Below are 13,852 nucleotides of genomic sequence, written 5' to 3'. Positions count from 1 at the left end.
AAGGTTTCGAACATATGGAGAGGTCGCCTAATATCTCCCTCTATTAAATGTCTTTTTGTTATAGACTCCACCTTTATTTGTCTGGTCAAACTCTTCCTTCTTTAAACTGTCAGAAGTTTATAACAGGTGAATATCAAATTTCATTTTCTATTGTTCATTTTTTATTATTTGTGTGTTTGATTTTTTTTCATTATTGGTTGTTGATGTGACATGAATATTTGCTTTCAGAGGTTATATACATCACTATTTGATATATTTTTTTTTTTTTTTGTGATTAATAATCACGTATGCCATAGTGTGTATTGCCTCTTTATTGTTTTCCCCTATATTATGTTTTCTGTATACTACTACCAGAAAGTTATTATGGCAGTTTTTGTCAAACTCTAATTCAGGACAGGAATTGTATGATATATTTTTTTAGATTATTCTTTACATATTGCTTCTATTTCTGTGTACATTATTTGCTGTACAATAAGCAGTTTGCAAAGACAAAAAAGCTATTGCTTGGCTTATGAATCAGTAAAAGAAACAAGCAGGCCAATAAGAATGAAGAGGTGGGAGTCTAACAGATCAAAGGGAGGAATATTACATAGAAGCTGTGCATCAGTCTCTTGTTCTGTACCCAGAGTAGAAGTGTGGTGTGCAGACAGACAGCAGCCTTATTCCTGTGCATTATTACTGCACTTTGAAACAGTATCTCTCAACAGACACATCTGCTTACTATATAGTTCATCTGCCTGCTGTAGCCTGGAAACTACCTTTTCTTCTCACTGCATTTACGGACTTGTGTGTTGCATACTGCACCTACTTTTAGGACTGCAGAGCACAAATATGCACCTTCATTTCTAAACCTTCTGCATTTCTGATGACTGAACTGCTCTTAGTACTAAGGTCTGCGCTCTATACCCAGTGCTTTTGCTATACCTACTCTCATCATTGTATCTTATGAAGCCTTCTTGGTATTGAATCCTTTGGTGCTGCTATCCGCAGGCTGCATCTCCAGTCCTGCTCCTTGGACACTGTAGCCACCTGCTCAGAGCTGTTGTTTCACTGAATCATCACTCTGAGTAACTGCATTATGATGTCTTGTACTGAGCTGATCACCATGTGTCTCCTGTCTGCAAAACAGTTCCAGAAGGACAAACCCATTGCAGCTCCCACACCGCTCACAAACCAGGATCTTTCTATATTCCGGGATGTAAGTGCCATTCTTACTTATAGATCAGTGATGCTTTGTCTGTTACCACTGCACTGTTCTGTGTTCTGCCTTGCTATAATAGTGACCACATGCAGGGTCTGACAGTTAATATTTGTATATGTTTGTAAAAATAACCTACCATAGGCAAAACGGTATCTACTGTAGCTGGACCATATGTGAAGGTGCGTGTTTATGTATTTGAGTATTTGGATTGAAAAGAATCTAGACTTGAGTCACAGTTGGAACAGCACTGTAGAGGTAGCCCTATTTTTGCTGTTGACTGGATAAAATGTGAAATAGTCCCCACAGTTGTGGCTAGAACCTGCAAAATGGGTTTGGTACTACATGCAATATCTTATTCTTAGCTTATATGTATAAAACATTACGGAGGATTCTTAGAGTTCCCCCTGGTTTTGCCCCCCCCCTTCTTACCCAGTATGGAGCAGTCAGTGGTGGGGCAGCATCTTGAATTCTAGGGCGTGTGATGCTGGACTGTGGCATAGCAGCCCAGCCCCATACCTCCAGACCATTACTAACATGGTGGAGCAGCTGACGTACATGTGAGAAGTTACTAGCTGTTGCATCATGTTTATCCGACTCAATCTGTGACATTATGTCAATCATGCAGTGTTTTAGATGCTACCCTCACCCTAGACAACCACCTACATTTGTCTAGACGTTGCGCTGGCTCTAGGGAAGGGACATGTCATGTCCCTTGATGCCATCTAACTCCATCTATTTGGGCAGCCTTGTGGAATTCGGCCATATTAGCCAAATGCTACTGACACTAGTGGCCATGGGAGCAGGGGCATAGCCAGATCATTGTGGATGTTGGACTCAATAGCAACATTTTGAATTGATCCATTGGACCAATTCAGACTCTTGCAGGGCAAATTTATTCTCAAAATGGACAAAACCATGTGCACTGCAGGTGGGGCAATTAGCAATGTACAAATAAAGCAGCCATTATTTCTCCTGCACAGAATAACTTGCCCAGATCTAACTTTCTCTACACATCTTACATTTGCCCGACCTGCAGTGCACATGGCTTTGTCCATTATGAGAACAATTTTGCCCGGTCTAAATTAGGCCCCCTGTCCCAATGATTCTAGGGAGGCACCTAGAAGCATTATACCGCACACATTGGTGTGTGGTATAATGTGTAACAAGTATTACGGTGTGTAGCATATGTGTAAGGGGCTTTATTCGGTTATTAGCCAGATTTTCTTTTAAAAAAGCTTTTTCGTAGCTCTTCACGGGGTTTAATTTTTCTCTGGTATTTTGTCCCCAATTAAGGTTGGAGACCACTTCCCTACATAATCTCAAGCCTTCTCTTTTTTCTTATAGGGGTATATTTACTAAGATTGGAGTACTATTGAAGATGGAATGTTGCCCATAGCAACCAAACAGATTAGATGTATTATCTTCTAGAAGGTACTAAATAAATAAATAAATAAAAAGTAGAATTTGATTGGTTGTATGGACAACATGTCAACTCCCATCTTAGAAAATGTACACCATAGTGTCTAGATATAGTCTATTTTTTTCTTTCTTTTTTTTACAATGATGGTCACTGAACAATGAAAGCCTGAAACCTGGGTCTTTCAGCAATAATAGTAATTTATGTATTGTTCCTTTTATAAGGATTTTAACACCAAGTTATCACCTTTTTATTTTCATAAAGAGGACAGAGTAAATTAATATTTAATTATTCATGCATTTCATTTAGTGTTTGAAATATTTAAAACTTCTTCAATTGTCATTAATTTAAATGTTTGCAACCTAGTAATAATATATTTTGATCAGTACCTTTAATATAATACTCTAGAATGTACATTGTTAACCCTTAGAGTGCCAACGTTGCTGTGAGCGATCCTCAAAATATCCGCTAAATATGCCAGCGACTGTCATTTTAGTATAAATAAATACAAATACAGCCAAGTCAAATTATTGATTTTTAGTTAAATATTGCACCCAAAAAAGAACAGTTGCAGTGACAAACACTGGCATTTTTATTATATATTTAGAGGATCTCTCACAGACACTCAAAGGGTTAAGTAATCATAAAGCATCAGCACAGAAGCTGTTACCTGAAACTGGTCACTGCACTTCCTTGCTTAGTTTTTTTTTATGCTGATCTTTTGGATGTGCGGGACAATGTATTTGAACACTGATTGGGGGTATATGGACAGACAGCAAAAAATTTGAAAACTTGTGTCAACCACTCCCTTGCATGTGTCGACCTATTGCATGTCAACCTTATTCACATGTCAACCTTTTGCCTGTCGGCCAATAGTGGTTGACCTAACGATACACACCCTTTCCTTTATGAAAGCACAAGAATTATATAATTCAGATCACAGCAGCGAACCGGCAAATTGGCGGTTCGCTGATGTCATGTTGGGGCGCGGCGGAGCGGCGGCGCATCATCAGGGGTAGGTGAGGAGGCAGCGTTTAGAGCTGGTGCTGCTCCAAGTGCTGCCTCCTCCATAGTGTGAATGGGAAAGGGGTCGCTCGACCTGTTTAACCAGTTCACACTGCACAGCAACACGGCAACGAACCAGTAAGAACTCTGCTTTTTACCCGGTTTGGATTGCCGTGTTGCTACCAGTTAGCTGTAACCGGTAACCCCGGGTCAAACCGGCAAGAAACCGGCTTGTACCTGGTAATAAGGTGCGATGTGAAAAGGGTATAACTGTAGATCTATGACACCATTAGTCATCCTATACTGTAAGCCAGGCATGTCCAAACTATGGCCCTTCAGCTGTTGTGAAACTATAAGTCCCATCATGCCTTGCCATAGTTTTGCTATTAGGGAATGCTAAAACTTTGGCAAGGCATGCTGGGATGTGTAGTTTCACAACAGCTGGAGGGCCACGGTTTGGACATGCCTGCTGTAAGCTTAACAAATGTAAGCCAAGCAAAATGCTGCTTGAAATATCAGTAGATCATTGTCAATGGGGATAAATTGTGAAACTTCTAGGAACAGCTAAGCTAGCTGGGTACTGCTAGACAGAAGAAAGAGAAAGACCAGGAATACATTTAAAATTCGTGCAGTCTTTAGTATATCTTGCGATGTCTGATACTGACATTTACAGTCTGAAATTACATAAAATGTAAAACTTTTAATTTCTTTACAGATATTCCGAAGGGCGGACAAAAATGGTGAGTATTGAATTTATTTATTTTAACCTTTGCTCTAGATTAATTGTCTATCTGTACCAATGGAATGACCCATCTATGATTGTGATCATAAAAAGAGGGAGGAGTGTAGCATAAATGAGAGATAACATACTAATAAAAGACAGTAATGGTTCAGGCTGTCTGTTCTTCATGTTCTGGCTAACAAGGGCCACAGATGGTGTGACAGGCAAGCTCGGCAAGATTATCCTAGTGAGTTTCTGATATACTGTACCCAGGGAATTCCTGCAATGCACAATTCCCCCCTATAGTGATTCTATTTGCATCCACCTGCCAGTAGCTTTTTCTTTTTTTTTTTAATTGTGTCATTTTTATTTGAAATTTTCAAACATACAAACAATACAAGAAAACAAAGAAAGAAAGAAAGAAAAAAGAAACTTGCACATTGACAAGTAGATTAATAAACATGTGTCTGCCAATGACAAATAGAAAAAAAACATGGTTATAACATGAGTTCATGTTCTGTTCTGTGATCATAGCTTTCTCATGCTCCCCAGGTAAGCTCATTTATCTTAAACCTGTGACCGCTGCCCTATTAGAGCTAGTTCAGGTGTTGTGTTGGTGATTATCACTTTTAAAAGCCATAAGGTAGTTGGCAGGTGAGCTCTAACCCAGAAATCATGTTCATTTTAGCTATAATGTGTTAGCAGTTGCCAGGTTGTAAAGCTCCGTACACACGCAGTAATATACTGCTCAGTGTCCCGTTTTCATCAGCGACCAGAGATGGTCGCTGATAAAAAGGAGAATCTGCCGGGGGAAACAACTGATCAAATACCGTATATACTCGAGTATAAGTCGACCCGAATATAAGCCGAGGCACCTAATTTTACAACAACAAAAAACTGGGAAAACGTATTGACTCAAGTGGGGCCCTCACTCGAGTATAAGCCGAGGGGGGCTTTTTCAGCATAAAAACTGGGTACTTATGTAGTATCTGGGCGTCCGATTTTGTGATTGTATGCCTTACCTTAAGGCATACAATCAGATGCGATGCGATGCGATTCGATGTGATTTTGCATAGGATTCAATGTTAAGAAGGTCCTGTTCATTTCCCCACTATCCAAGTGGGCATAGAGTTGATTTTATATAGCGTGGCGAGCGCAGCGAGCCACCGAGCCCGAAGCGTGGCGAGCGGACGCATATTTCTTAAAAAGTATTCTGTGTCCCCTCGCGGGGCTCGCCACGCTTCGGGCTCGGTGGCTCGCTACGCTCGCCACAGGTTTATATCCAACTCCATGCCCACTTGGATAGTGGGGAAAGGAAAAGGACCCCTTTTTCCCATTGAATTCTATGTTAAAATGGACTCAGACCATTTTAACATTGAATCCTATGGAAAAATCTTGACCATCGCATCGCATACGATTTGGTCGCATGCGATGCGATGCGATCCGATTTCTAAATCGGACGCCCAGATACTACATAAGTACCAAAAACTGTTCTGAAAAAGTAGGCTTATACTCGAGTATATATGGTACCTTCAAACATGACCCTCTCCAGGAGGGACACATTGCTCTGTTTCTGGACTTCCCTCCCAATGTATTATTGCCATCACCTGTTTCACACAAGTTAATTGATAAGAAAGGTGCTTCAACACAGATCATGTCAATCATTAATTAAGGGAGAAGTCCAGAAACAGAGCAATGTGTCCCTCCTGGAGAGGGTCATGTTGGGAGGTATGTGATCGCAGGAGCATGCTCCTCCGACCAGCGACCACCCCAGGGCTGGTCGCGGGAAGCGCGCTCCCGGTGTCAGTTGCCCTGTACATACGGGATGTGGTCGCTTAGCGACCATATCCCCAGCGATATAGGCTAGAATTGCCCCATGTGTACAGGGCTTTATTATTAGTGTAGGACTTGAAGTGAATTTGGGTTCCTTGGCGATGGGCTGCAAGCTTAAATGCAATAATCAATTCATGAACTAAAACCCCATTAATTATTTGATTATTTGTATATTAAGGTGAGTTAGTTTATTATAGTGAGTGTTAAGTCAACTATATCTGGTATTTATTAGAGCATGTGGTCACAGGCCCCACTGCACCCCAACCTGGCAATGGCGAGTGCAGTTTGCACCCCATTTGTAGGAATAGTGAGTGTGGTTGTAATCTGTATATACAGTACAGTTCAAAAAAATAAAGGGAACACTTAAACAACACAATGTAACTCCAAGCCAATAACGCTTCTGTGAAATCAAACTGTCCACTCAGGAAGCAACACTGATTGACAATCAATTGCACATGCTGTTGTGCAAATGGAATAGACAACAGGTGGAAATGATAGGCAATTAGCAATACACCCCCCCCCCACCCCCCCAATAAAGAGTTGTTCTGCATGTGGTGACCACAGACCACTTCTCAGCTCCAGGATGGCACATCAATGCGATCTGTGGCAAGAAGGTTTGCTGTGTCTCTCAGCGTAGTGTCCAGAGCATGGAGGCGCTACCAGGAGACAGGCCAGTACATCAGGAGACGTGGAGGAGGCCGTAGGAGGGCAACAACCCAGCAGCAGGACCGCTACCTCCGCCTTTGTGCAAGGAGGAACAGGAGAAGCACTGAGCCCTGCAAAATGACCTCCAGCAGGCCACAAATGTGCATGTGTCTACTCAAACGGTCAGAAACAGACTCCATGAGGTGGTATGAGGGCCCAACATCCACAGGTGGGGGTTGTGCTTACAGCCCAACACCGTGCAGGACGTTTGGCATTTGCCAGAGAACACCAAGATTGGCAAATTCGCCACTGGCGCCCTGTGCTCTTCACAGATGAAAGCAAGTTCACACTGAGCACGTGACAGACATTACAGAGTTTGGAGATGCCAAGGAGAACATTCTTCGGCCTGCAACTTCCTCCAGCACGACCGGTTTGGCAGTGGGTCAGTAATGGTGTGGGGTGGCATTTCTTTGGGGGGGCACACAGCCCTCCGTGTGCTCGCCAGAGGTAGCCTGGCTGCCATTAGGTACCGAGATGAGGTCCTCAGACCCCTTGTGAGACCATATGCTGTTGAAGTTGGCCCTGGATTCCTCCTAATGCAAGACCATGCTAGACCTCATGTGGCTGGAGTGTGTCAGCAGTTCCTGCAAGACGAAGGCATTGATGCTATGGACTGGCCCGCCCGTTCCCCAGACCTGAATCCAATTGAGCACATCTGGGACATCATGTCTCGCTCCATCCACCAACGCAACATTGAACCACAGACTGTCCAGGAGTTGGCAGATGCGCAGGAGACCATCCGCCACCTCATCAGAAGCATGCACAGGCGTTGTAGGGAGGTCATACAGGTACGTGGAGGCCACACACACTACTGAGCCTCATATTGACTTGTTTTAAGGACATTACATCAAAGTTGGATCAGCCTGTAGTGTGTTTTTCCACTTTAATTTTGAGGGCGGCTCCAAATCCAGACCTCCATGGGTTAATAAATTTGATTTCCATTGATAATTTTTGTGTGATTTTGTTGTCAGCACATTCAACTATGTAAAGAACAAAGTATTTAATAAGAATATTTCATTCATTCAGATCTAGGATGTGTTATGTTAGTGTTCCCTTTATTTATTTTTTATATACGTATATAAATAGATAGAAAAATAGATGCGATAAAAGCTGTTGCCTGAAACTGGCCGCAGCACTATCTTGCTTAGTTTTTTATACTGATCTTTTGGATGAGCAGGCCACACTCGATGTATTTGGTCATTCAGTGGCATAACTATAAATTTTGCTCCCTCCTGCCAAAAAACTTTCTACGTATATATTATATAGTGCACCTTACGCCAGACGTATTGCCTATATGTCACACTGTAATGTACCTTACACTATATGCCACTCACCTTACACTAAGGGGCTTATTCTGATTCACTCGGAAAGGCACAATCACTCTCTAATGGACAAAACCATATTCACTGCAGGTGGGGCTGATGTACCATGTGCAGAGAGAGTTAGATTTGGGTGTTTTATTGTTTCTGTGCAGGGTAAATACTGGCTGCTTTTTTACACTGTAATATAGATATCAGTTTGAAGTACACCCCCCACCCAAATCTAACTCTTTCTGCACGTGTCACATCACGCCCACATGCAGTGCATATGGTTTTGTCCAGTAGAGAGTGATTGTTTGTGCCTTTTGTCCGAGTAAATCAGAATAACCCCCTATATGACACACCATAATGACACATCATATATATATATATATATATATATATATATATATATATATATATATATATATATATATATATATATCCAAGAGAAAGACCGGCACCCAGGACTTATGATGAGTCCAGAGAGGTAGCTTGCCCTGGTGCCACCCTAAGGGCCTCGCAGCCCGTGAAGACACAGTTGGAGAAAGAAGGGCACTCAGGGACTAGATGCTGGTGAACGTAGGACAAATTTATTGCCTGGTGGTCACCAGGCAATAAACCACCAGGCAATAAATTTGTCCTACGTTCACCAGCATCTAGTCCCTGAGTGCCCTTCTTTCTCCAACTGTATATATATATATATATATATATATATACATCCAATAGAACACAGCACTCAGGACAGCAACCAATGTAACTGATGAAGGGGGTCATACCCCGAAAGCTAGTTTAATACAGATGTTTTCATTTAATTTAAATTGCCTCCTGAGTGCTGTGTTCTATTGGATGTGTATGCAGTGTTCCTCTCTGGACTGAGGAGAGTGGAAAGAAGAATCCGGCTAAGGGATCGTGCTGCAGTGCTCACCCAGCTCTAATTTAGATTGCGCTGGCCTGTCAGCTGTTTGATAGGAAGGAGCAAGCAAGCAGCAGAACGGGGAGAGCGGTCTGAAATTAAGGTACAGTAGGTGCCGGCTGCAGACCACATAGACCGGTTTGTTTATTATTACTATAGAGTTCCCATTTCTGGTGCCACTAACTGTCAGTTTGAAAGGCACGGCAGCAAGCTGGCAGAGCTTGGAGAGTGCCTCCCTGCACTGCAGTTATTTGCCTGGCGCCCCCTTGTTCCAAAAAAACAGGGGACGAAATGAGTAGCCCCCCAAGTTTTGGAGCCAGCACCAGCCTCCAACAGCCAGCAGTGTCATGGCACAGCCAGGGGACACTTTTTTTTTTACACAAGGTCCACCAGCCGAACCACCCCCCATGGCTACATCCCCCAGGACTGGCCTGATGTTTTTGTAGTAAAAAACTAGATGAAACATGTATCCTTGGGTTGTGCTGTGCAAGACTCCCCCCGCATGCCGGGATTTGGAGAAACACAAGACCCAGCATGCGGGGCACTAAAGGGCCCACTTGGAATTGTAGTTCCGCAGCATGACTAAGATTTAAATAATGACACATGCACGCACACCATGTACAGTAAAATTTTATTACATACACACATTCATGCACGCAGACCTACATACTCACATTGCTACACGCTCCCCCGCAGGTTTGTCCACTTGATAGGTAGAGTATCCAAGGGGGCTAGAAAAAAAAAAACAAGGTATGCGAACCCTAGGACTCAGAAAGCCATCTGTGTGTGTTATCAGTGACGTTAATCACTGTAATACCCAATCAGGGCTGAGCTCCAGGGGCTTTCCCCACCTGAGCCCCGCATGCTGGGACTTGTGGTTCTCCAACTTATAGTTCCACAGCACAACCCAAAGTTACATGTTTAATCTCACTGATCTGTGCATGGTTCTGCCAAACTCCCCAGCCTTGACCTGGTCTATTTCTACTTCACTTTCTGTGAGTTGGTGTGACTTTTTTTTCTTAGTCACCGCGTAAAAATCACACATTCTTTCAAGGGTTAATTTTTTTTTGGGGGGGGGGGGGGGGGGCAATGACCTACCAGTATATATTTGGATTGTGGGAGGAACCCAGTGTACCTGGAGTAAACCCACGCAAGCACAGGGAGAATATACAAAATCCGCACAGTTAGGGCCAGGGTGGAAATCCAACCCATGACCTCAGTGCTGTGAGGCAGTAATACTAACCATACACTGTCCGTGCTACCGAAGACTACTGATGTCTTTATAGTACCCATCTGCGTCTCTCTTCTGCACGGATCACTAGCTCCCATTCACTATTACAGGACTTTCATCGGGCTGCTCCCATCCTATGGAATGCCCTTCCATGCACATTAAGACTCTCCACCAGTCTCCAAACTTTCAAGCGTTCCCTGAAAACTCACCTCTTCAGGCAAGCCTATCATATTTAAGTTCTACATGCATAACCCTCCGAGGCACTTATGTATTATATAGCTTCCCTTCTGGACTTGTAACTGCTATGCTATTACTGGTGTCTGTCCTTGTGTTTCCCCCCTATATCCCTATAGATTGTAAGCTTGCAGCAGGGCCCTCCTACCTCCAAGTCTGTCTGTTACCCAGGTTGTCTTATCACTGTCTATTATTGTAAAGCGCAACGGAATCTGCTGCGCTATATAAGAAACTGTAAATAAATAAATAAAATAAATAGTACCCAACCTTGTCCCCTGGGAACATTTCGGACCAGGATTAGAAGCATTGTGAAGCTGTGGAATGAAGAAATTCTTCCCTACGTGTGCTGTCTTCACCTCGTTTGAAGCTGGGACTCCCCCGGTGTCTGAACTCCAGGACCCAAATGGCAGCGGATCATGGTTCCCCAGAGCTCCGCTAAAGTCTGGATTCCCCTTGGCCCTGGGTAGACATCTCCCTCCCTAGGCAATAAGCTCCAGCAGCTCAGGAGCCCCGTGAATTCCTCTGTCCTATCTGTGTGTGGTGGCTCCCTTGGCAGTGACCTTCAGCGACACATAAACACAAATATGGGTATCCATCTCCCTCCTCCCACTGCTGGGAATACTGTTGCTCCTGAAATATGGCATTTTGGAGAGCCACATGAAGGCTCCAATGGGTTGTGGTCTGGACACCAGGAAGCTGAAGTCCCATGTCCCAAGCTAAAGCTCCCTCAACTCTTAAAGCCGCCTGGTTGGCCAGCGGTGGTCAACACCAATTCTCTTTCTAGCACAGGACACCGCAATGTCTAGTTATGGCACTGGTGGTGGTGGTGATGTGTTGTGTTGGAGATATGTGCTAGTGATAATATACAGTATGGTAATGGTGATATGTGGAGACAGTTGTTACCGTTGTTTTATACTGTATGATATATATTTTCCAGATGATGGCAAACTGTCTTTTGAAGAATTCCGGAGTTATTTCTGTGATGGTGTTCTCAATGAAGAGGATCTGCGCAAAATGTTCATCCGAATAGACAAGCAGCAAACTAAGTAAGTAGAAAACTCCATGTGAGTCTTAATCAAGTTTTATCAGTTGCTGCAATAACTATGTAATAAGAAGATGAAGTAATACATTTGCTTGTATTTCAGTTTCTTGCGTTTTGGGTAGGAAGAGACAAAATAAATTGTGATGCTGCCACATAAATAATTATGGTTATAGAAGGGTGACCATGATAGGCTCTGCTGTGAAATGGTTAATGTTTAGAATATCATATTGCATATTTAAATGTATTATTTATAATGAATAAGAACTGGCATCAAGAACCTAGTATAGTCTTCATATGTACTGTTCTTAAGGTAATGCTTTAAGCGGGATACATAAAGATGACTGAAGGCCAGAATGCCGCCAGTTAAAGTACCAATGCTGGCACCCCAAAGTAGGAAATCTGAACAGGGTTCAAGTAAGTATACTTATCTTGTCAGCCGCAGAATAACCACAATGTAAAAATCAATAGGATAATAATTACCAGGCTTGGTGGAAAATGTGGTTGGAAGATAGCTTCTTTTTACTGCAGTAAAATATGACGTGGTGTTCTGAGGACCCAGTTTGAGAATCTGTGGTTTAGATAAACTATTTAAATAACACCGATTGACCCAACTTGTCTGAACAACGGTTTTAAAATATTTTATCTGGTGTTTGGGAGCAAATTGCTGATTGTTATTTACTCCCATAAATTATCAGATTTTCATTCCAACCAATTAGTTGGATGTTTGGTAGAAAGTCTAGTGTTTGGCCAGTTAGATAGGTGTGATAAAATACATAGACATAGAAAATACATTTCTCTAATCTTTTGAGTTGAGGATCTTGCGTGATCAGCATTTCAAAAAGTTAATTGTCAGTGACTAAACAAAGTATTTCATCTTTTATCTCACATCACTCTAACGAAAATGAAATTCAGTTCAGTATGATGGGCAAAAAGATCTACAGCAGATTAAGATATAGAGCTCTAGAGCTATTTTCATTGAAACAGTAGCTTTAATAAATCACAAAAGACAAGCAGTCAGAACATAATTGTGTATTTCTGATAGATTCGTGATCTGCATTGTAATATTAGATGAGGGATTGGTGTACTGAGAGAGAGGAGACAGTAAGGAGCTATCATTGTTATTTGAGCTGTTAATGAATATGCAGAGAGCTTAAGAAGTATGGGAGAGAGGAGCATTAAGCAGTTAAGAAGATTAGAAAATATATAATAACAATGGATGTCCTTACATGAAAGCACTGTATGGAAAGTACAACGTAAAAAAAACCCTAAAAAATCCCATGGTAGTCCAGCAACGATGTAGTCCTACTGTTGACATTTATAGTGTTGACACAACAATGCCCACAGTTATGATGTCGACGGTGTTGAAATGTCAGGTTTGGGCATATCTGTATTTTGCAGAATGTTGATATGTTTACAATGTTGATATATAACCCTTTCAGTGCCGACATCCCTTTGAGAGATGAGCAAAATAGCCACTAAAAATGCCAGTGTCGCTCAAATTTGTTATCTAAATTAAAATAAAATAAATGTTATGTAAAAAAAAAATGTATATTTCCTATATAAAGTAAACGTTACTGATCATGATGATGAATAATGTTAGCTTGGCAATTTTTAAGCCTATTTCGACAAATTCACTTGGCACTCAATGGGTTAAATTGTTGAAAATAAGAGATCAGTGCAAACAGTCAGGCATTTAATAATCAAACTTAGTAATCTTGCTATGATCATGTATATATATATATATATATATATATATATATATATATATATATATATATATATATATATATATATATTGCTAATGTCAACAAAGTCATAACTGTATGTGAGGCTGTTTGATTCACCTGTTTATTATTAGAGTGTTTCTGGAACTTTAAGGGGTGTACACAAAATCTCACCGTGTGTACACCCCTTTAAATTTCTGCAGGTCTGTATAGTCTACTGAAATTTGTAATTTCACAGCTAAATGTTTAGTAGTTTGTCTCCTGCTTCCCAGAATACTGGTCTGTGTTTTCCTGCTGATTTGTGACATACTTTTGCTTACACCCCAATGCTTCTGATTCCTTTAATGCCTGATCTTTAAAAGTGCAATGTTTTTTTCTTGCAAGACACGCTTAATAATTATACGGTACTTATATGTTAATTGGGCGCCCACTAAGCTATTTGCTTAGTTTTCCGCATCCCCTCGCGGGGCTCGCTGTGCTCGCCACGCTTCGGGCTCGGTGGCTCACTGCGCTCACCACACTATA

The 13,852-nt window shown here is 41.8% G+C and overlaps 1 protein-coding gene across 2 annotated transcripts in view; it reads left to right on the top strand.

Annotated features, from left to right (window-relative positions):
• Positions 1-609: 609 nt before the first annotated feature.
• NECAB3 (N-terminal EF-hand calcium binding protein 3) overlaps positions 610-13,852 on the top strand; it is an 86,929-nt gene continuing 73,686 nt past the window's right edge. For both annotated transcript variants that reach the window (XM_083147678.1, XM_083147677.1), the window contains exons 1-3: positions 610-1,198; positions 4,339-4,363; positions 11,499-11,607. In XM_083147678.1, coding sequence (XP_083003804.1) covers positions 1,079-1,198; positions 4,339-4,363; positions 11,499-11,607 — 254 coding nt within the window. In that variant the 5' untranslated portion in view covers positions 610-1,078. The remainder of the gene's footprint in view (positions 1,199-4,338; positions 4,364-11,498; positions 11,608-13,852) is intronic.

The sequence above is a fragment of the Crinia signifera genome, chromosome 6, assembly GCF_055691185.1.
Source record: "Crinia signifera chromosome 6, ASM5569118v1, whole genome shotgun sequence".
In the NCBI taxonomy this organism is placed as follows: Eukaryota; Metazoa; Chordata; class Amphibia; order Anura; family Myobatrachidae; genus Crinia; species Crinia signifera.
This window is presented reverse-complemented; position numbering and strand designations above follow the sequence as displayed.